General features: G+C 41.6%; 1 protein-coding gene across 3 annotated transcripts in view; it reads right to left on the bottom strand.

The window, feature by feature from the left end:
• Window positions 1–5,794: 5,794 nt before the first annotated feature.
• PRPF40A (pre-mRNA processing factor 40A) overlaps window positions 5,795–24,902 on the bottom strand; it is a 63,595-nt gene continuing 44,487 nt past the window's right edge. For all 3 annotated transcript variants that reach the window (XM_077447670.1, XM_077447671.1, XM_077447672.1), the window contains exons 19-27: window positions 23,969–24,060; window positions 23,430–23,546; window positions 19,454–19,591; window positions 17,537–17,632; window positions 15,727–15,813; window positions 15,263–15,365; window positions 14,619–14,680; window positions 9,613–9,747; window positions 5,795–6,367 (exon numbers count right to left, since the gene is read on the bottom strand). In XM_077447670.1, coding sequence (XP_077303796.1) covers window positions 6,275–6,367; window positions 9,613–9,747; window positions 14,619–14,680; window positions 15,263–15,365; window positions 15,727–15,813; window positions 17,537–17,632; window positions 19,454–19,591; window positions 23,430–23,546; window positions 23,969–24,060 — 923 coding nt within the window. In that variant the 3' untranslated portion in view covers window positions 5,795–6,274. The remainder of the gene's footprint in view (window positions 6,368–9,612; window positions 9,748–14,618; window positions 14,681–15,262; window positions 15,366–15,726; window positions 15,814–17,536; window positions 17,633–19,453; window positions 19,592–23,429; window positions 23,547–23,968; window positions 24,061–24,902) is intronic.

The following is a 24,902-nucleotide window of genomic DNA, read 5'->3' as shown; positions in this document are numbered from 1 at the left end:
CCCGGTGGTCTGTAGCACAGTAGAATATGAGTGGTGTCATGGGGTGTTGGTTGAAAAGGTAGCGTCAGGGTTTCCATAAAAGACACTGGGTTCTGAGCTGATGGTTTAGTGAGATCAAGGTGACCTTTAAAGATCACTGCTAGGCCTCCTCCTTTTTTCCCTATCCGGTGCTCGGTTATGATCCTGTAGTTTTCCGGCACCAATTCGGTGAGGATGGTGTTGCAGTCAGAGGTTAACCAGCTTTCGTGATGAGGCAGTCTACATTGTTCTCGATGATGAAGTCGTGTACTTCCAGTCTATGTTTGACTGCAGACCTGGCGTTAATCACTGAAAATGTTTGATCAATTTTAAAAGTAGAGACTGAGCTTGCGGCTTCTACCAGTGCTGTACTCAGCCTAGACTCTTGATCCCTTAAGCTGGCAAACAATAGTAGAATTTAGTTAGAAAAAGGAATGAATGTTCTCAATACAAAACCTTTCGAATTCTTAGAGGGGTCAATTTGACCTTTTTAACCACAAAGACAAGCAAATTTGAAGGAGCAGGATGGAAAAAAAATCCAGAATATTTGAATTTCGATCATTGTATGCCGTTTTTATTCAGAAAACTAGATTCATTACAAAATTGAATGTTAAAAGCAAAAAAAAAAAAAAAAAAAAAAAAAAAACAAACACTTTCTAGTGGAATTCATCCAGTCAAACGTACAAAGAAATTTCTTACAAACACCTTTCATTTGCACCCATTGTTTCCCATCATCCTTTATCGAGACTAGAAAAACGCTAGTGATCATTCCTCCCAAAGACTATTAGACTTGTGCCTGTTTGAGGAGGACTGTTAAAAAGTGAGCTGCCTCTGGTGTCGATTTGTCAGTTTCCCTTCTTAATGTGGAAGTAAAGGCAATTATTTTAAAAACAGTCCCTCCAAATGGCATCCTTGCAGCTGCTGCTGGGAGAATCAACCAAAAAATAGGATTTTTGTACTCCCTGTAAAATCCTTTTCTCTGTAATTCACCGACTGACAGCTCCTCTCTTAGCCATTGGGTTGTTACGCCACCTTTAGAATACTAGGCATTGCATGTCATTAAAACACAGAATTTTCTAGTTTCGCCCAAGAGTGGTCCCTTAGGTTACAACCCCCCAGCCTGCCATGCAGTCAGTTTTATTTTGCCTAGTGAAGGAGGACTTGGGAACCCTGACGGACCCAACGGTCCGTCTTTGTTTTTCTGCGGAAGCTTTGCTTTTTGTGCAAGATGATAGATCCTCTGATCTATCAACAGCTAGTTGGGTAACAGGCTGGATACCCTTATCCTTGTAGTCTCCCCAGCCTGGCCATGGTGCGTGTGCAGACCAGATCTCCACGCTGGATCAGCCACGACAAACCTCAGCTCCAGAGGTGGTCGGTGAGCTTAATGCTCCGGGGCGCACATATGACCGGACTACTGATGTCTGCGTCACAGTGTGCCGAGGCCAGCAGCCACCCTGTACTGATCAGAGAGTGGGTCTGTAATGGAATGTCTGCCAGCTCTTCAGGATTGGCAAGTACAGCTCTCCCTGCTTCGGTGGGGCTGAGCAGCTGGGCATTCCCTGGGAGGACAATTCGGGGGTTGGACACAGCGGGAGCCAATCAGCGGGTCCACTGGCCACCCGTGATCGTTCAGAAGAAGAAGAGGAAGAATGCCAGTAAATAAGGTAGATGTCGCCATGTCAGAGAGAGATCTTGTGTTCCTACTAATCAGGAACACAGAGGTCTCTCTTCCTCCAGTCAGTTCATCTCCCACAGTAAGAAAGCATTACCTAGGAGCACACTTAACCACTTGATCGCCCCTGCTAACTACTTCCACTGATCAATGTATTGGTGTCACTGGTCGCCAAAAAGTGTCACTTGGTGTCAGATTTGTCCACCGCAAGGTCGCAGTCCTGCTAAAAATTGCTGACTTCCGCTATTACTCGGAAAAATAAAATAAAAAATGCAAGAAAAAAAACCCCATAAATCTATCCTATAGTTTGTAGACGCTATAACTTTTGCACAAACCAATCAATATACAATTTTTTTTTTGCTCTTGTTTATACCGCAAAAAAAATAAAACCGCAGGTGTGATCAAATAAAACCAAAAGATTACACACACACACACACCCATTGCTGTGTAATTTGGCCCTTTGCATCAGCTGAAATACCTGGCTGATATTCCTGGTTCTGCCCTACCCCTGTACACACTACGATTTATCATGGCTGCTGAGCCCTGACACCGTGGTTAGTTTACGCGCCTCCATCAGCCGCCGCTCACCTATCTCTCTCCTCTGTCCACTCCTCCATCCTCCCTCCCCGTCAGCTTCCCGATCCTCCCCTCCTGCTGTAAAAATAACGCTTTGCTTTTTATAGTTCACTGTTAGATAACATGATGCTCCCAGAGTATGCGATTTATAAAAATATGCTGCCTAATAGCTTATTCCTGAGTGCCGCTCACGCAACTGCCTGCTGGTCTCCTCCTCCTCGTATCAGCTGACGTCAGCTGGGGATACTTACTCTCTCTCTCCCCCCCGCCCCCGGAGCTATCAGATCGGGAGAGGAGACCAACGGGCAGTCACGTTACAGCCGAGGGGCACTCTGAATTAAGGTATTAGGCACCATAATTTTATAAATCACATACACTGGGGAGATGAAGGGATGAAGTGCCCCTTGAGTGGCAGCTTTAAATCAACTGGGGCTATATCACATCAAAGATGGCGGCAACCAGCACCAGTCTCAAGGCTTTTGGATGTCGACACAAGGGAGTCTTTTACAGGTAAATAAACAGACATGAAAAATGTTAAAGTTTATATATACACACACGTGTGTGTGTGTGTGTGTGTGTGTGTGTGTGTGTGTGTGTGTGTGTGTGTGTGTGTGTGTGTGTGTGTGTATATATACACACACACACACACATACATATATATATATATATATATATATATATATATATATATATATATACACATACACACATATACACATACATTTTTTATATATATATATATATATATATATATATATATATATATATATATATACATATACATATACATATACATACACACACACACACACAGCTGTCTACGGCGCATGTATCGTAGACAAGCGGCGCGCAGGCGCACTGAGCATGCTGCTGCCAACGGCAAAATGCTGCTAGTGGCGGCTGCCATGTGCATGCGTGGGAGTGACGTCATCGCTGCTCCGGCCACTCACAGCGCCGTCGCAGCACTATCCAGAAGAAGATGAACGCTTCGTGCTACAGGGGACAGCAGTGACATCGCTGGCTCTTGTCAGGTAAGTGACACATAATGGGCTACTGTGCGATGCATAGTAGCGCATTATGCTTTACCTTTGCAGGGAGACAAAGAGGAAGTAAATCCATCAGGGTTTACTTCCCCTTTAAGGCAGCACTTGGCCAGAGTTATGCTCAACAGACAGTTCTTTTTTCATGTGCTTTGATGAAAACGGCTGCTGCATTTAAGCAGTGTGCAGATGAAGTTTCACTGTGATAAAAGTTAAAATAAATACTACAGGGCATGCTCTGACTATGGAGGCGTGAGGACGTGCCGTGCTTGAGCTCCATCTGGCCTGCAGCTTAAAACACAGCTAAAAAGGTGATTCTCCCTCGTTTTTTGCCTCCGGGTATGTTACAACATCAGCGGGCATCCTCGCAGGCTAAAAACCTTCCAGACCCACCAGGGATCACTGGAATCTTTCTTCTCGGACAATCCTCGCCAGCAGAATGGGAAATCGAACGGCCCCACAGCAGTAGCATGAGGCTCAGCCTGCATCATCTCCCATCCCCTCTCCAAGGGTGATAAGCAGTTCTATCCCCCTGTGCCAACACACCGCAAGAACAGGGCTCTGAGATCGCTGACCTGGCAGGGGATAGGGACGTTAAACAGCACCTATGGTCTTTTCCCACAAAGGAGGATTTAGAGCGCTTCACTAACTGGATTGAGTGGGCTTTTAAGATATTGAGCAACTGAAAACTGACACTACTACACTAGGTTACAAGTTGAGACTCTGATGAAATTTGATGATGCTGTGCCTGCTATCTCCATGCTTAGGCATCAGTCCTATGTTCATGATCAGAAAATAAAAGCTAATTGACTTTGAAAATCACAACAGGCGGGCAAACATTCACATTTGTGGCCTGCTGGAAGTCATCGCACCCAAGGATATAATCCCCATGCTGCAGGTGGTGTTTCCTGAAACTTTATTTCAATCGGGTCAGATGCTGGGAGATTCAGACAGGGCCCACAGGGTGCTCAGTCCCCCCCATCAGATGAATAGAAAAGGAAAAAAGTAGATCTCAAGAAAAAAGCAGAAACTTTGAAACGCATCATCTGACACACCCACATGTCACTTCCGGTTCATGGACTCCTCCAAGTGCATTCCACACTGGTGCGCACGCCGACAAACAGGAACCAGGCTGGTCCTGTATATCGCTCTGCTGATCCACCCACTGCAGCCCGCTCCTCTGGATACAGCTCCGGACCCCACAGTGATCCTATAGAGACCACGAACATCCTTACCTCATATGCTCGTTTCTCACCGATGTTGTGCGAGTAGCGAATTGGCTTTAATTGGTTTTAAATAAACGGTTTTCAATATACTGCACTTAGTCTGGCGCACCTCGTTTTCTTTTTACCCCATCAGATGACCCTGAATACCCAGGGATACAATTTGCAAGCTTCATAAATATACAAGAGCGCATCATGCAAAAAATGTGTAACAGACTGGTCTTTGACAGGGCGCACACGTCTTTCCACCAAACCCCTCTCCCTAGGCCCACCGCCCCTTACTGGCCGTGACTCAATCCGCTGGCCTTACATATCTATGGGGTTTTCCCATTTAGCCTGCAGGCATCCAAAAATGGCCGGTGGGCCTGCTAAGCACTAAAGATGATCTTCCGTTTCCTGAAAACCCCGGGGCTTGAACCAGTTGATTTCTCAGATTGGAGCAGCATTCCAGACATCTCGATGCCTCAACCATGGCTTCCTGCAAGTAGCAAATGATGATCCCGAGTTCGCAAACGACAGACTAGGGGCCCTTCCTCTGATCCTCCTTGTCTGGAGATATCATCATGAAACTACATACTTGCTGTCCTTTGTAGTTCAGTCCATTGAGAAGTATAAACATTGCATCTCTTTGGTCTTTCTCAGACTTTGCAGGCTGCCCAGACAAGTCCCTCCATGGGAAGACTTCAGGCAACTTGCATTGACTTCTATTACAGAAGTAATTTGCAAATCGCGATGAAGTTTTAAATCTGCCGTTTTTATTAGCACAATTGGCCGATGCCGATTAATTAAAAAATGACAAATATTGGCCAATAGATTGTTCGACCTCTACTGTTTGCTGTACTTTTCTTTCAGTTATTGTTCTTGCAATATATTGCTGGTTGCACTAGGTGAGGAACTAGACTTATAACCCTAGTGCCTTGGTGGGGCTCCCGCCCTTCCTCTGGAGATGGAGCTGGTCAGGTCATCTGTGGCCGCCTCATGGGGGGGGCACCCTGGGGTTTATAAAGTTGTCCTATTGCATTGGTCATGTGCTTACTCAGGATCACTCAGGGGATAACCCCCTTAGAAATGATGCCTTGTATGCTTCCCCCCTTCCCAAGTCCCCAACCTATTCACCCTTGTTTTTCCTGTTTTTATAGTCTGACATGTTGATGCATTTATTCCTGCTAATCTGCAAACCCTAATCAATGAGGCATTGTTGGCCATGTTGTATTCCATGTGTCAAGAATAAAGATTATATAAAGAAAAATACTACCACAAACTAGAAGACGAGGTTTTAATACTTCATAAAAATGTACAAAAATATCCCAGTCAGGAACGTATGTGCCACAGGGGAAAAAAAAAAAAAGTCACTGGTTTAAAGGGGAGAGCGGCTGTAAATAAAACAAATAAAAAAAATAGGACTTTGTTTAAATCAGACATACAATTCAGTCCCCCTTTGTCGCCCACTTACAGCTCAGCAGAGAATACGGTGTATGGTCTACACAAGGTACAGGCTTACAGGAAATCACGTGGCACATTCTGTTCAAAGGTTTTAAGGCAACTCTTTGAAATTAACGTTAAAATTTACAACACTCTGCAAAGAGGCCCAGATCTCCTCAAATGGAGATAATCCTTTGTGTGCGAGTACTTTTTTTTTTTTTCTTACAGAGTGTGGATATTTGAGTTAATGGAAAGTAGAATTTCCTGCTAGCAACTAAAATATGTCACATTTTATTGTAAACTTATTTGGTTATAAGGTATTATTGATCATCATCCAGCTGCTCCAGGAGGGTCCGTCTTCTCTTTTCCAATTCCCCTTCACTTAATTCACTTCCGGATGTGTCCCAATTACCCTACAATGGTCATGGAAAATAGTTAAATAATGAATTGTGATTACAGGACATAAAATAAAATAATCTGGGGAGATTTAAAAGCACAAATAATGCAGTTCTGTATTAATTTGTAAATGGAGATATAGGTTTTGAAAATGGAACTAGTGTTACATGAATTTGACAATTCCTACACAGTAGCAACAAGAAGAAAGGGGCAGAACTGAACGCCAATCTGTGGGTTGCGTGCAAAAATGTTTTAACATGCTGACTGGAGTCAAGCCGTGCGAGCAGAGAGATGGCCTTTTCAATCTCCTGCTGCTGATTGTTAGGGAGGCTGGAGTGGAGGGAGGCCATCAATATATTCGTTCTACATGTCTATAAAGAGAAAAAGCTGTGTCTTCTGCCTGGCCGTGTAGCAAAACTAAAACTGGATAGACCGTAAAACAAATCACAAATACTTTGGCATGCTAAAGAGCACCCCAATATGCAAAGCCTGTGTATTCAGCCTTTTGTAGTTTCAACTTAAAAAATGAAAAGTTCACCTTTTGTAACATGTAAGACCTGATTCACACATGCGCATTTTTTGTGCTTTTTGCATATTTGCTCTGCAGAACGTGTTCCATAGAAAACCATGTTAGACGGACTGTAGTGCAAATCTGCAAAAACAACTAAAAATGCATAGGTGTGAATCAAGACTTGCACCATGGAATGAGTGTAAAATGTAGAATGTTCCCTCACACTCACGGTTACAATTTAAAAAATAAAAACCACAATAAAATCACCACACAAAATAATGGAACAAACACAGCTCTGCGGGTCTCCCCCCACCCTGCCGCATCATTCATTCACAGAGTTCCGTGAATGTGAGAACTACAAACACCAACAGCCTTTGCAGCTGTGGGTGCTGTTGAGCACTCTAGGTAGCTCACTGATGCTTCCCGTCATTGTGTACCGGCTTGCCTGTATGTGGTATGAGCAGACAGCTTACAGTCTGCAAGAGCCCCGCATGAGCTCTTCTGATTGTGGGTGTGATTGCTTTGTGGACTCCTAGTTTAGAAAAAAAAATGCAATTTTTTTTTTTTATCTGCAAAAAGATGTGCATTTTTTTTTTTTTTAAACAAAGGTGAACTTATCTTTTAACCACTTCAGCCCCAGACCATTTGGCTGGCCAACGACCAGAGCACTTTGTCGCTTTAACTGACAATTGTGTGGTGTGGCTCCCAAACGAGACTGACTTATTCTTTCCCCCCACATATAGAGCTGTATTTGGTCACCTCTGCGTTTATTTTTTGCGCTATAAACATAAAAATAGCGACAATTTTGAAAAAAAAAAAACACGCATTTTTTACTTTTTGCTATAATAAATATCCACAAAAAATATATATAAAAAAAACAATTTTTTTCCTCAGTTTAGGCCGATACGTATTCTTCTACATATTTTTGGTATAAAAAAAAACCCCGCAATAAGCGTTTGATTGGTTTGCGCAAAAGTTAGTGCCTACAAAATAGGGGATAGTTTTATGGCATTTTTAATATTTTTTTTTTTACTAGTAATGGCGGTGATCAGCGTTTTTTTATGGTGACTGCGAAATTATGGCAGACACATTGGACAATTTTGACACATTTTTGGGACCATTCACATTTATACAGCGATCAGTGCGATTAAAAATACATTGATTACTGTGTAAATGTGACTGGCAGTGAAGGGGTTAACACTAGGTGGTGCTGTAGGGGTTAAGTGTGTCCTAGGGAGTGACTAACTGTGGGGAGGAGGGGCTACGTGTGACACCTCACTGATCACCGCTCCCGATTACAGGGAGCGGTGATCAGTGACAGTGTCACTAGGCAGAACGGGGAAATGCTTGTTTACATTACATTAGCATCTCCCCATTCTTCCGAATGTAGTCCTCTCTGGTGTGCCTTTTGGGAGCATTGGAGGATGAAACTATGGATAATGCTACGGCAACGGTTTTTCTATGTGCAAACACAAAGTATTGAAATGGGAAACTGATGCTCTTGGCCTGGAGTCATGGAAAAGGCTGGTTAATTTGGACCACTATATGAGATGACATATGAGGCTGCCCACATTTTTTTTTAAAATTCTGGTATAGGTGGGTGGATTCAGAAACAGGGCAGGCAAAATCAAGAGCACATGATTTTGCCTGCTCCGGCTTAGGAACGCGATGTGCTGCAGTGGACACAGCAGATTGTGGATCCCAGAACTTGGGGGCATGTTGATCATGTGATAACAGTTGTCACTCATATGCTGTGATTGATTCATGACAGCTGTGGGCCAAATCTAGCAGCAAAGTGTAAAAAAAAAATAAAAAAAATCCACTCCCCAAAGTAGTACTATGGTGACACTGAACTACTCTGATGAAAGTGTAAAAAAATAAAAGTGCTTAAGTGGTTATAAAAGTACAGCCTTCAGGACAACACTGCAGAACTGTGACCAAAGGAAACAGAAATATACTTTCGCCAACATAAAATCAGGAGCTTATTGCAGGATTTTTACTTTCAATAAAAGGTGATGGGAAACTCATCTGGGGTGGAGGGATATCTGCCATTCTTCAAGCCTAAATGATAATGGATTTCCACCACTAGCTAAAACTGGAAAAAAAAATTAAAATAAATAAAAAAAAAATCACTTAAAGCGGGAGTCCGCCGGAACTCCGCGTTTTTTTAAAATTTTTTTTAAAGCCAGCAGCTACAAATACTGCAGCTGCTGACTTTTAAAATAGTGACACTTACCTGTCCAGCGCGCCCGCGATGTCGGCACCCGAAGCCGATCTCTCGATCGTCTCTCGGGTGCTGCCGCCGCCATCTTGGGTATGGGAATCAGGAAGTGGAGCCTTTCGGCTTCATTTCTCGGTTCCCTACTGCGCATGCGCCAATCGCGCTGAGCAATAAGGATGGACCCGCTGCCTCTGGGATCTGTGTGTTTCCCAACAGGCAGCAGGGGACTTTCGGAAAGGGGCGTAATCTACGCCCCTTTCCGCAGAGAGCTATCCCAGAAGTGGGTGCAGATACCTGTACTGTACAGGTACCTGCACCCCCCTCCCCCCTGAAAGGTGGCAATTGTGGCGCCGGAGGGGGGGGAGGGTTCCGATGAGCGGAAGGTCCATTTTAGGGTGGACCTCCGCTTTAAATTTGAACATTTCCATTTGCCTAGCAACTAAATAAAACTAAAATAAAATTATATAATAATATATACACACACATGAAATATAAAAAATAGATATATTTACTTAAAAATCTCCACTTACAGAATCCTTCTCCTTTGTGGATTTCCTTTTAGGAGATCTCTGCTGTTTTGATTCTTTCTGCCTCGGTCGTTCCTTCTCATCCTTGTCTCTGTCTTTTCTATCTCTTTCCCTCTCTCCTTCAGATTCTGGAGAATTCTGTTCATGTCACCATGGAAAGAACAAAGTGGTTAAAGAGAAACTCTGGTCTAAAACAAAAACCCTTGCATAGCTTCTAAAAACACAGCCGTTTAGATCTCCAGATATAATCTAGTAACAATTGTCCATTTGTTCAGATATACAAGCCAGCTGAGCTGAACACAATTCCTGGGGACGTCTGTGCCCATCCTGCTTTTAGATAACTAGTTGTGGGACCCATTGGACGTCTGCTCATCCCAAAATTGACAACATTCTGAGGTGGAGGAGTGCAGCAGTACAAGAGATGTAACATTTCTGGAATTTTGAAGGAATGAGTACATTTTTCCCTGCTTTGCTTCAGAAAAAAAAAAAAAGAAATTCTCTGAATAAATTGAAAAAAAAAAAAAAAAAATAATAAAAAAAAATCAGTGTGGAGTAGTTTTACAAATTGAAAGTCATTTTGGTACACTGGAAACGTAAAAGAATATTTCTTCTCACAATATTTGCAAATTGCAGCTTTGCTCTCAGCAGAAATTGCACTGTGGAAAGGTTTCCAAATTCTAGATGTTGGTCTCACCATTTTACTGAGAGGAGGAAAAGAAAAACCAATTTACTGACCAGACTATAGGTAAACATTATGCTGTAATGGTGGAGAACATTAATCGGAATCATTTAAAGGCTATAAAGATAAAATACTATATCAGACAAGTTTATACTCTTACCTGTCAATTAAGGCCTGAGATGCCAATAACTATCATCTACTTTATGCCAACAATCACCCAACTGTAGGAGATATGAGATGGAGCCCACAAGCAAACTAAACTGGAGCCTTTCCTCTGCATTGCCCCCTAGAGGCAGAAATGCATATTTCTCTTGTTTGAGCAGTACAGTGCTACTTGAATTGCATTCAAGGATTTGCTTGTCTTCTGCTGAGAGAACTTGCAATAATTTAAGACTTTATGTAAAGTCTCAGAAATCTTTCATTAAAGTGGTTATAAACCTCAGACATGAAATTTGAACAAAGGCTATCGCTCCATAGTGTATATTTATCTCTATCCAGAGCACCAATTGTCATTTTTGTCTGCTGCCTTGTTCCTCTGTTATCTGCATAAATCACTTCCTAGTTTTCCTGACACCAAGAGAAAAATGGTGACAGGGAAGGGCATAGTCTGATTGACCACCTCAGCTCTGTTCCTGTGTGAAGGGGAGTGTAGCCCTTCTCTCCACTCAGCTGTCATATCTCTCCACACTGCCATAACTTCAGCCCTCAGCTTTATAGAGCCGAAAGATCCTATAAAATTTTTGAATGGATGAAGCATTCATGGCCGTTTTTGATGATGACATTTGTTTCATCTCTGTGTAACACCTGAGGCCAGTCACTTCACTAGGTATATGCAAGGGTTAAGGTCTTCATTGTCATAGGCGTTTTATCATTGTAAAAACACATTCCACACTTTTTTTTTTTATCAATTTATCCAGAAAAACACACAAAAAATAAAATAAAAATAAAAATACATACACCACCACAGGCTTTAGGAGCAACTATTTTCCCCCTATATCCCTTTTTTTTGTTTTTTTTTTCAGACCTTCCCATCTCTGTTCACATACAAAAGTGCTGCACATATACAATATAGTATAAAAAAATAAAATAAAAAATAAAGAAAACTAGTGAACTAAATTGTATCAAAGTCCAGTGAAAGCAAAAAAAGTCCAATATGAGAGAGATCTCAAGACATAGGAGCTGTGTGCTGCATGGAGCTGGGAGAAGAAAACCTTGCAACTTTGCTAAAAGTGAAACCTTTAAAAGAATATAGCAGCAAGCACACCAATAGGAGATATAAATTGGTCACAGCCACTAATATACAAAAGTGCTGCAAACAAAGCCAAAAGTCCAATAAAGTGCCAAACGTGAACAGTGTGAAATCATTAGCAAGTGTCCATTTATTCATATACCAATGTGTACCTCTACAAACACTTAATGGCTCATGTTTACAAGAATGCTTTGAACCTCCATTACCGCTGAGAAAAGCGGTACTGTTGAAACGGAAGGCGAGCTGCGAGTCCTGACCTGAATTAGAGGTTGTGTGCGGCTCTGCGGTGGAAGCCTGGCCATATAACAAGCTTGCTTTGACTGCTCTGTAATAGGGGGGCAAAGTGTTCTGGTAAGCAGGAGCCACACCATTGGTATATGAATATATGGGACACTTGAAGATTTAACACGGTTCACATGTGGCACTTTTTTCACTTTCACTGGACTTAATTTCTTGATATAATGGAATTCACAATTTTTCTGTTATTTATGGTTTGCACTATATTTTATATGCTCAGCACGTCTGTATATTAGCTGTTGTGACCAATTTATACCTATTGTGCTTGTTACTATATTATTTTAACATTTTTTTAATGTTTTCACTTTTAGCACAGTTGCAAGGTTTTCTCTTCCCATCTCTATGCAGCACACAGCTCCTATGTCTTGAGATCTCTTAGAGTAAGTAAGCCTGACATCAACGGGTTGTGTTTCGAGAGTGAAACACAGCGTAATCTGCACATCAGATGCAAATCGCCACATGGTTAGGATTTGCTGGGATCATCACTGATCAAGGTGGTCAGTAAATCAAGGTGCAGGTACAGCTATTTATTCCCTTCCCAGAGGGTGCAGTTCAGGTGGACTGTCTTGCTTTGGAGCATTCATTAAACCTTCAACTAAGGGCCCTTTCACACAGGCTTTCCGATCAGGTCCGCCTGTCAGTTTTTCAGGTGGACCTGATCAGACACTCCGTTCACCCCTACAGTGCAGCAGATGTCAGCCGTGACAGGTCCGTTGACACCCACTGCTATCCAATCAGATCCTGTCTGCCAAATCCAGACGGATAGAGACCCTATTTTCCATTCATCTGGCAGATCAGATGAAAATGGACAGGCAGTGCGTTTTCTTCCAATCTCCACATAGAGGAGAGTGGGGCTCTGACAGGACTGTCTCGGCACAGGGAGTGGAGACGGACCCGTCATCCGCCTGCTCAGTGGGGATCAGCGGATCGAACCCCCACTGAGAAAAGTGGAGTGTTCTAACTGGCAAACAGTGGAGTGTGTGTGTGTGTGGGGATAGGTTGAGATTTTTTTCCACCAAAAGGGCTGTTTTTTCTGAAATCATATTGGGTTATGTTAACATGAACAGCGAAAAAAAATAAAATAAAAAAATAAAGAAAAGATGGACTGTTGCCATGGATCTCACAATGGAATTTATGCCCATAAATTTCACAGCATTCAGTGCATCATGGTGAGTTTGCACACTGGGCAGGTAGCTCACATTAAAAAAGGTATATCAAGAACCAGAAGAGCAAATATGGCGAACTCACACAAATTTCTAAAAGTCGATTCCATTAAAAAGACTGATACATTCCATTGATATAACCAAAATATTTCTGGGGCTAGATCACCACCTTTATCAGGGTATGGAATTGAAAGGAGGATGACTGAGGTGAAATGTAAAATTGGAAAAGTACAACAAAAGCAGCATGCTGATCCTTAGAGGTCGGTTGTTAAGGCTGATATAACCAACTGCTGAGGAGACTTTTCCAGTTTTACTTTTCACCTCATCCCATGCTGATGAAGAGGGTGCTGTTCAGAGAGATAGAGTGTGTGTGTGTGTGTGTGTGTGTGTGTGTGTGTATACATACACACATACATACATACACAGAAGTAAGTTAAATTGTTTTCAAATGGCATAGTTCACACCAGTGCTTACAGTTCTGAAACAAAGTGTATAACCTGCTGCATTTTTCCTGGAACACACCTAAAACGCACTGGAAAACAAATGTCCTTTGGGCTAGTTTAACACCATAGAAACGCAGCCCAGATGCTTTGCTGCATGCACGTTTTTGATGTGTTCTAGTATGTTTTTTATGCAGTTCAGTGCATTTTTTTTCTCCTCCATCTTTTTTCTTAACCTTAAATAACGTGTAATGTAACTGGAACTGCAAGCACTAGTGCAAACTATGCCATTGAAAACCACACAACCTACTTTCCATGCATTTTTTGATGCAGAGGAAACCCCCCCCCCCCCCCCCCCCCCGCACTGGACTGCACGAGGTGTGAACTGGCCCTTATTTAAGGTTAAGAAAAAAAAGGGGGGGGGGGGGGGGCTGCATAAAAAAAAAAACACGCACATGAAGAAAAGCATCTGGACTGTATTTCTTAGCGTAAAGTGACTAAGTCCAGCCTTTGTACAGACAGCACAAAGCACATCATCCAATTAAAATGGTTGTAAAACCTTACAGACCACTTTTACCTACAGGTAAGCATAGATTAAGGCTTACCTGTAGGTGCAATAAATATCTCCCAAACCTACTCGGTTTAGGAGATATTTTCAAAAGACAGGCACCGCTGTCTATGGCGCATGCACCGTAGACAATGGCGCGTAGGCACACTGAGCATGCCAATACTAACGCTGACTGTGCCGTTAGTGGTGGCTCCCGCGGCCAATCACAGCGCCGGAGCTGTGATACCCGGAAGGAAGATGGACGCTTCGTGGAAGAGGGGGCAGCAGTGACATCGCAGGCTCCTGTGTCAGGTAAGTGACACATAATGGGCTACTATGCAATAGTAGCCCATTGTGATTTACCTTTGCAGGGAAACAGAGGAAGTAAAACCCATCAGGGTTTACTTCCTCTTTAGCTCTGCAATGCATACATCTTAACAGGAAACCATCTCCGCCATTGAGCTAGGAGTAGCCTCAATGCTAAACATTTCATAATAATAAACTACAAGACAAAATAAAAAATGCTAATGTTACACATAAGACATGGAAACAAACATGTACATGTTCTAAATCAAGAAAGCCTGTTACATCTTGTACTATAAACACTTCCTGAATAAAAGAAAAACATGCTTACAGATTTATGTCTTTTCTTCTTGCTCTTCTTTTTGTGCTTCTTTGTCTTTTTATAACTTTTTTCTGTCAAAAAAAAGGAGGATAAAATAAACATAAAGACCAGGTCATATGAACTACAACACAAGACATGAACTGAAACCTGAAGGGAAGACTGCTGTCATGGTTAATATGGTTCCTGCACCAACCAACCAACCGCTAATCTCTGTTCCCAAACAATAACGATGTATTACATCAAAGTGATTCCCGTTGAATAAACTGCTCTGAGCCAACAATTTAGACACTACCTAGCGGTCAAATAAACTATAACTAAAGGCTAAACTTTATTTTTAAATTTTGGATAGAGTGGAAAGGATTTATAACACCGGTTAGGGAGTTCTTGCTGTCTTTGTCCATGTTAGGGAGAGTCACCCCATTTGTCCTGTCTACCATCATCCCTAAGAGTGAAAGAAAAGTTCACATATTGCATTATCACCAGAACAAGAATAGAGGGGAATCTTCCAATGAGGACACAAGTTCTGGTGGAAGGGGATTCCATTGCTTTAGGTGGATTTCCTTTCCCTTCTTGGTTTTGGATGGAAATTATTGGAAATCCCCCCCCCCCCCCCGTTATACACTCCCCCAAATTAATATGGCAGCAAATGTTACCTGATTCTCCACTGGAGGAATGTTCAGAGCCAGACCTGGAGTCTGACCTTTGCCTTGTCTTCTTTTTTGTGTGGTTCTCCTCTTCATCCTCGGATTCCGAGCCCTGAGAGGGGGGGAAAAAAATAAAAATAAAAAAGGTCAAAACATTAGCAATTTTCCGGTTAGGAAGTAGCCAAGTACTTTACATCAAAAAGTAAAGTAAAATTAGAATTATTGTTCCCCTTGCTAAAATAGAAAGATGGATGTGCAGTACTGCCCAACTGAACTGCTCAACCTTCCATCTGTGTTTTCGTTTCATGTCTCAAAACATCCTCTGTTTTTGTTTTTAGCAGACCCCTCAAAAATGCTAACTGCACAGTCTGAACAGCTCCACTATGTGGCAGTGTTACCATATAAAGTGTGCTTACTGAAAAGAGGAGTCTACAAAAAGCCTACAAATACAACAGCTGCAGGCCTGTACTCACAGAGCGCGAGCGAGACCTCTTCCGATGATGTTTCTTTGATTTCTTTGAGTGTTTCTTGTTTTTCGAATGATGATGCAAACATTCATGCTTGAAAAAAAAAAAAAATTAAAACTTTCAATTACTAAAGTAAAACAGTATTAAAAAGTAATCAATATAAAATAAGTAATGTTGCAAAACAATCATGTTTAACCTCCCTGGCGGTATGATGTCTGATGCTGAAAGCGGTACATTGTTTTGCATGGAAATATGGCGTTTTATACTGTAGGCCTGTAATTCTTAGGAATAACTCATGATATAGTTTTAAACACAAAATCATAAATTATAATAAACTATAAACAAATAATACATTTTATTCAATAATGTAATCAAATCAAAAAACACTGAAATTTGCTCAGTTGCAGAATTGTCTTTTTTTTTTTTTTTACAACGAATTTCCCCACGAATCACTATCGCTCAATTCTGCAAGTGATTCTAATTTACTAGCGCTGTTTTCTAGCTGGTCTAAAACTACTTTTGACGTAAAGGGACACCTTTTGGTTGCCATGGACATTCTCAAGTTTCCAGGCAGAAAGAACTGTATATATATATATATATATATATATATATATATATATATATATATATATATATATATATATATATATATATATATATATATATATATATATATATAATAAAATTGCATGCAGGGCACTGGACAAAAGGGAGATGAAATGATTTGATACAGTAATGTAGTCTGTAAGATAACAGTGTACTGTATTATGCTTTTTGCACTTTTCGAATTTGGCACCGGCTCAATCCATCCCCATGCGTCGCAAGGAACGGAGCCCGGCATGGTGAACGATCAAGCGGATGACACCGCCTAGAGGCGATTCAGTTCGCATTGTGCGCTATACAAGTATTTCATTCATTCATTCACACAGCTGGGAGACATCGCAGGATCCTATGGAGAATAATCCTAGGTAAATAACTTTGCCTGGATCCTGCGATGTAATCCTCAGATTACCGCTAAGGAGGTTAAGAAAACATTTTTAAAAAGGGAACACATAAGGGTTGCTAGGTCAAATTTTTGTTTTTACATTTCCTAAACGTTTTATATTTTCTATTTCACAGACACTTTGGCAGCGCTCACACTTGGGCGGCGCCAACGTTTTAGGAGTGCAACAGATCAAAAAACTCACGGATCGGATTGTTCCTCGGATCAGCAAATAATTGAATTTGCAAAAACCTGTGAAAATTCCACCACCATATAGTCCCCACTGTAATATCCACAATCTCCCCCACTGTAATATTGGCTGGGCATGGCAGAGTATGGCGGGATGGCTGCTTCCATCTGATCTCTACCCTCCACTGTACAGATTAGTACAGAGAGAGGAGAGAGAAACTGGAGCGATCACATTGTAAACAGTCTGGGTGTAGAAAGATGGCCGCCGCTTTAGAACTAGGCCAAAGCCACGGCCTTTCCTAAGGCCGTGACCGCGGAGCTCTCCACGGATCGCGGCATGTGCCGATCCGAGTGGGGTGACCCGTTCAGATCATGAATCGGTGACTTTTTTGTGTAAAAGAAGCAAGCTTTCTAAATATTACAACATAGCCTGAATAGCCTTAGCAACGCCCTTTGGCTGGAATCATTCTTTAATGGATATAAAACCCTCTGAGCTTTATAAGGTCTGGCAGCACTGAACAGGCTAGCTGAGAAAGAGCATTTCAATTTTATAGATGCTAAAGCTATAAAATTTCTGCCTGCCATATTAAATAATGTTAGCGAAAGGTAATCACATGTGATATAGGCGGTCTAAATAAAAGTTACCTCTATGGCATGAACAAAATCTCTAAATATCCTTTTCCGTTCTGCTTCAAGTGTGATATCTTCAAATGCTGCCTCCTTATTGAACCTTTCCCGAACCTTGAGAGGCAAAAAAACAAACATTAGGTTCAGCTTACTAAAATAAAATCTGTGAAATACAAAGAGGAGGGCTCTCCATTCAAGCAACAATCTTTGGACTAGCGTTGCCATCCACTATAGCTGGACTGTCAGTAGTATCATGATAAACGCACAGCAGTGCCATGATAGGAAATGACAAAAATGAACTGAAATGCCACACTACCACCAAAAAGGTCCAAATATGACTTCATTCTAGTTAAGGGTCAGGAGGCCACAAAAAAATTAAAATAAAAAAAAAATGTACCAATGCGTTTCAGGGGTCCATAAAACTCCCCTTTATCCTGGTTTGAGACGGAAAACAATGTACATGGACTAGAAGTACAGTTCTGTTAGCAGCTGGTTTGGCAGACGAACCTTCACACTAGCTTTGCCATCTTGTATTGCTAGACCCCATCAGAATGGACATAAAGCAGTGCCACGATAGGAAATTAAAGCAGCATTAATGTTACCATTGAAGTCATACCCCAACTGGAATGCTAGGTTACCATCGTGGATCCACAAAAAGTACAACAATGTAACCACCTAAGCATTAGGTGCATTCAAAAAAAGAAAGCTGCCGGCTCAGAAACACGCCTAACAGACAGTGTCACCAGGAAGGCAAACTTACATGTGAGATCTCCCAAAGTAGTCTCTAATCCGTTCAAATGGGGGTCTCTAAAGAGCACCAGGTTAAGATCCCAAGGCAACACAGGGGTCATAATTAGGGGGGATTTATATGAGCAACACCACAAAGAAGTCTTTATTAGGAGAGCTTTCTGGAAGAGAATGGATAAGGCAGAAACCTGTGCCACAAGGGTAGTCAGGGCCAGATGCTGGTCAAGACCAAATTGAAGAAAGGGCAAAAAACAGAGTGTTCCCTGGGACTCATTTGTCCGACAGCCATGCTGTTAAAGCCAGCAACTGAAATGCAGGTGGAATAAGGAGGTCCTGCACCAATGACTCTGGTCTGTGGAGGAGGCAAGGCTCATCCACTACGAGTCTGATGTGTACCACTTTATTCTAGGCCAACTCAAGGCGAATCACTGGAACCCTTTCTACCTCTTTCACAGCAGTCAAAGGAGAAACTTCATCAGAGGGAAGGCATGTATCAAACTGAAAGTCATCTAAGTAATCACCAGAGCATCTACTGCTTCTGGCTTCAAACCTGTTCAGTGTGTTATATCTGAATTTCAGCATGTCCACATCTGGTTTAACCCACTTTTGACAGTGTCTGAAGATATTGGTGTGCACGCGCCCTACACCCAGAAGCAGGCAGCAGCAGACAGTTACAGGTACGTTGCTTTGCCCGTGCAGGCTGCCTGTCCGCAGCACTTTGCAGGCGGGCAGTCTGCAAGTAGTGAAGTAGGCCACTGCTGTGGCATTGTCTGACTGCATCCTGACTGGGTGGCCTTGCAGAAGAGGGTCACGTGCTGGAGAGCCAACTTGATGGCTCTAAGTTCCAAAATGTTGATGGGGAGTCTTGACCTCTTGTCCTTTGAAGGCCAGGTTCACCTGAATAGTATGTAAGGCTGGCATCTGGTTGTCCCCACCTTCCAGGCCAAGAGAAGGAAGAAACTTAAAAACAGATTTGGAGATCCACCATAACAGGTGGAGATTTGTCTGGCTGGAAAGATACATTAAAAAAAAAAAAAAGGTGGTGAAGAGAGAGGATAGGTTTGTTCCACATTGTGAGGATGTTGAGTTAAACTGGGACATCCTGTCCCTCAGAGGAGGCGAAAGAAATGGTGTTTAAAAAAACAGCACTTGCTGGAGAACTTTTGGCTATTCTACACACATTTTTACCTCTTCCCACACAGAGTCCGCTTCAATGGGCGGCGCTGCTTGTTTTAACATACTCTTGAAAGCAGACTCCTTTCTTTTCATTTTCCGGGCCTCTTCCTTCTCACGTTCTCTCTCCCGGGCCTCTGCTTTCTCTAAAAGCTAAAAAACAAACAAGATTAAGAAATTAAAAACACACTACAATACTGTAATAAAACTGATAAATATCTCTCTCTCTCTATATATATATATATATATATATATATATATATATATATACACATACACATATATATATATATATATACACATATATATATATACACATATACATATACACACGGCCAATTGCAGGAGAAAAAAAATAAATAAAAGGTCCTTAAACTGCAGTTTCCCTCACTTCGTTGGAAACAATAGCGTGGCTGGCAATCCAGTGATTAACGTATGTGGTTAATTTTAACCCCGAATAATAGAACCCATAAAATAAACACTTAATTCTGCATAGGTAAAATAAAAATGTAACTTGTATAAAAAAGGACAAATACACATTGCAACGTGGAGCAGCAGGCAGTGTTATTTTAGTTGACCAAAAATAAAATAACTGAGATGACTAAAATACGACAAACTAAAATGGCATTTTAGTCAAGAGTATGACAAACTAAATTGAAATTTAACATCAAAATTAAAACACAAGTCTGTAGTGAATGTTCAAACCTAAATACCATGAATTACAACATACTAGATTTTCACTCTAGCAGTTTATAATGAGTTGGGAAACTGTAAAGAAATGCTTAAATCATGCATTAGAATTTAACTACACCCATTAGATTTTAGTCAACCAAAATTTACTGGCGATTTTAGTTGACTAAATACAATTAAAAAAACAAATTGCAGAAGACTAAAATGGGACATTTTAGTCAAAACACGAAATCTAAAACTAGATTGAAATTTGCTGCCAAAATTAACACTGGCGACAGGAGCACCGCTCTGACCGCGGTGTTGTCGGCTGTGCGTGGAGGCAGTGTGGTGCGCGTTTCAGTGCACCACACAGCTTTTTTCTTTTCTCCCAGTTTTGTAGAAGCTTTATTTGAAGTGTACAAAACTTACACACTTGATGCACTGGAAAGTCACAGTGCGCTGCCCGACACTGTTGAGAGCCGCAGCAGAAACCAGAACATTCCTGCCGCTACAATTCGCATCGGCCTTAATCACCAGTGTGACTGTAGCCTTAAACTTTTGGAGAGCAGCTAGAGTCCATATCGGTCATGTTCTGAGAAATAGCAGAAAGACCAAATAGAAAAACTATTTCACTATAGTAGCATTTTCATTGAAGAGGAAGTGCATATCATTTTTCCCCTCCTAATGTCCCAAGAAATCCAATTTTCTACATTCTTCACAGCTGTGCTCTTAAAATTGTTTTGCACACAAAGTGCCTGCTGTTTGTTCAGTCATTGGTTTCAGACTGACAGTTGTAAGTGGTTTGATTAATGTGCATATGTAAATTAGATGCCGCGTACACAGGCAAGATTAGAGTCGGGGAAAGAAGCACACTAGTAGAATATATGCCGCCTTCTGCACTGCGCAACAATTAATCTAGCAAATTTGTTCTTCTGTTCAACAAGCAAATGAGAATTGAACATTTAGTGCAGACATTTGCATTGTAGCCATTTGTCAATATTAAAAACAAAGCAATAAGCCAAAGTCTAACCAAAACTATTTTTCAGCTTACCTAAAAAAAAAAAAAAAAAAAAAAAAAAAACTCTACAGTTTAATATTCTTTATGCAAAGAACTACTAACAGATGATTTTTTACTTCCACTTAAAGCGGGGGTGTCCAAACTTTTTTCAAAGAGGGCCAGATTTCACGAAGGCCAACCATTTTGTCTGACATTTTTTTGAACCATTAAAATGAAATGCAAATGGCATACTATTCATTTCATAACATTGATGACAATATATATATATCCATCCTTCTCCTCTCAGGGTAACGATGAGCTGAGGCGTGTTACGTTATATAAAAAAAAAAAAAAAAAAAAAAAAAAAAAGATTTTTTATAAATATATATACTGGTTTGATGTGTAAGTATATCCATCTCTGGCCCCCAAAAGCTCAAGCGTGTGATGTTTTTTTATGCTATTAATACATCTGTCTTATTTAGCCTGACAAATCCAGAGCGCCACACTCATTAGTATGAGCTTGGGCGTGTGGCTGGACGTGTTCACAAGTCTATTTGCCCGAGCCTGCAAGGAAGCCAACAGCGCGCAGCACCACCGCCAAATCACAGGCACTGTGACATTTCCCCAATCTCTGCATCTGCAGTCCACAGATGCAAAGATCTGGAATAGTCACAGTGCCTGTGATTGGCTCTTCGCCCTGTCAGCTTCGTAGCCAGCTGCCCGGATCATACTAAGAATGAGCGCGGCGCTCTGGATTTGTCAGGCTAAAGATAGATATATTAACAGCATAAAAAAACATAACATTGGGGGCCAGAAATTTATATATATGTTAATTCCAAGTAGGGGCCACATCAAACTGGAACGTGGGCCGGACTTTGGACATGCCTGACTCAAAGTGATTGTAAAGGCAGAAGGTTTTTATCTTAATGCATTCTATGCATTAAGATAAATAAAAAAACGTATGTGCGCAGCAGCCTCCCAATACTTACCTGAGCCCCTCTCTATTCAGAGATGTTGCAGGAGAGACTCGGCAGTGAAAAGCATGGAGGGCGGGCCCGGTCAGCATCCAGGTTGAGGTTGCATCTCCATTCATTGCAATAGGACACTATAGATGAGCAACTTCTAAGGATTATCCTTCCTTCCTTGATTCAAAGTCTGTCAGCCAATCAGGAGAAAGAGAGGGGGTGGGGCCGGGTCATGGCTCAGTGTCTGAATGGACAAAGGGAGCTTTGACTTGGCTCAGGTGCCCCCATAGCAAGCGGCTTGCTGGGGGGCACTCAACAGGAGGGAGGGGCCAGGAGCACAGAAGAAAGACCCAAGAAGAGGACGATCTGTGATCCGAGCCACTCTGTGCAAATATACTTCAGAGCAGGTAAGAATAACCGGTTTATTAAAAAAATAAAAAACACCAAGACTTTACAATCACTTTAACTACTTTGAGACCAGGCCTTTTTCAAAAGTATTCGGACACTTGCCTTTACATGCACATGGACTTTAATGGCATCCCAGTCTTAGTCCATAGGGTTCAACATGGCGTTGGCCCACCCTTTGCAGTTATAACAGCTTCAACTCTTCTGGAAAGGCTGTTCACAAGATTTAGGAGCGTGGTTATGTTTGACCATTCTTCCAGAAGTGCATTTATGAGGTCGGGCACTGATGTTGTATGAGAAGGCCTGGCTTACAGTCTCGGCTCAAATTCATCCCAAAAGTATTCTATAGGGTTGAGATGCAGGCCAATCAAGTTTCTCCACCTCAAACCTGCTCATCCTTGTCTTTATGGAACTTTCTTTGTGCACTGGTGCGCAGTTATGTTGGAACAGGAATGGGCCATCCCCAAACTGTTCCCACAAAATGGGAGCATGAAATTGTCCAAAATGTCTTGGTATGCTGATGCCTTAAGAGTTCCTTTCACTGGAACCAAGCCCAACCCCTGAAAAACAACCCCACAACATAATCCCCCCTCCACCAAGCGATTTGGACCAGTGCACAAAGCAAGGTGCTCTAGAACATCCTATTTGCCCTTGCTGATAAGAAACCAAATTACTTTTCAGGCATTGCTTTCCACCTGCCTCATGTCTGCCTTCTACACTTTGCCTGAGAGGAATTTGGAACCACAAACAAGTCCCGTGTTTTTTTCGCACAAGGAGATACTCAGGCCGAGATAGAGATGTGAAAGACCATGGGAATGTAAAATCACACGAAAGCGCATAAATTTGTAATCTGAAGAGAAAAATACAGAGTAAACCTGAACCACTAAGAGCTAAAGCTGGCAATATGCCAATTACATTTAAAGACATCAATGAAAGCAAAAAGATATGAACTTACACTGTTGAAAGCAAGTTTGATATTTCCAGCATCTAACGTGGTGGCTCTTTTTGTCGAGCTAATAACCATGACAAAATCTTCAAAGCTTGTGCGAAGTTCAACTACAAAACCTTTATCCTGAGAGGAGAGCAGAAAACAGAATGAGTACACTGTCTAAAACACTATTACACATCACTTGTCAGAGTTTGTAATGCAAGTTAAATTTCAGTGAATGTAATCAATCAATGAAAGAAAACTGGTCAGTCACCAGAATTCTATTATAATGAGGGATGAAAAGGCTCCACTGACGGCAGGCAGGGGTGAGGGAGATCTCGGTTCTTTTGATGCAAGCTTTAGAGGGGCTAAATTGGGGGCTTAATTGGCGCCGTCTGTGGAGAGGTTAGCTCTACCAAAGTGCTGCAGCAGTTTTGTTAAATTGTAGTTTTGGGACTGGTGTTCTACTGATGGTGAAAATGCATGGAGGGTGGCCATTTTAAAACAATGGTGGCAATAGTAGTGGTTCTCTCCCTGGGAAAGCCCTGGCTCAAGCTCACACCAACCCTTAATATATCTTTGATGATCTTTTTCTCGTCATGGTATCGAGCCTTCAGACCTTCCACATAGAATTTGAATAAGTCTAATGCTGTGGAACCTGTTAAAAATCAAACATTAAGAAAGTTTCATTTTAGGAAACAAAATACCAGGACAAGCCTTAGATGGCTTAAAACAGTATATACCACCAATAAGACATTACATGACTAATACAGGCTTACATTAAAAAAAAAAGTTTTTATATTCAAAAATCGGCAAATAAACTTGGGGGAAAAACAAAAAAATACATACAAAAAGCTGCTATGTATTAAATAGCTACACTTTTTTGGAAATCGGTGCACTTTTAGATGCAGTTGTCAGTATTGTCTACATAAATAGGTAAGACCTTATTGTGTAGACGGAAGTAGAAGCGTTGCTCGCCATTTCTTTCCTTCTTCCCCTCAACAAGATAAAGCCCAAGTACCCTACACTCTCCCTGGTTAATGAGCCACTCTGCCTTAGAAGTCTGCTTCTAGGCAAAGATGAGCTTGGGCGTCCTCTAAACCTGTGTTTTTTTTTTTCCTCAACCCCAATGAGCTGTGGGCCAGGGTCATTGCAGCCCTCTATGTTTACATAAGCTGTAGGTAGAGAGTGAGCCAGTCCGCAGCTCACTGGAGTAACAAAGAGCGCAAACTTGGGACTTTGGCAAGGAATTAAATCAGATGATCTACAGGCTCCCTCCAAAAAAAAAAAAAAAAAGAAGTTTTTTTTAAAGTCAGCAGCAACAAATACTGTAGCTGCTGACTTTAATATAAAAGGACATTTACCTGTCCAGGGATCTAGATTCTTTAATTTGATACAGCTGCAAGCATTTCAAGTGAGGATACCCCTGATGACATCATTTATGACGATCGGCAGGACTGATACGTACACACGCTACTGTGCATGCACAATCGCTAACCG

This window comes from Lithobates pipiens, unplaced genomic scaffold (assembly GCF_037356315.1).
Source record: "Lithobates pipiens isolate NorthernLeopardFrog02 unplaced genomic scaffold, aLitPip1_a1.2 Scaffold_22, whole genome shotgun sequence".
In the NCBI taxonomy this organism is placed as follows: Eukaryota; Metazoa; Chordata; class Amphibia; order Anura; family Ranidae; genus Lithobates; species Lithobates pipiens.
Note: the sequence above shows the minus strand (reverse complement) of the source record. Positions and strands in the feature narration are given on the sequence as shown.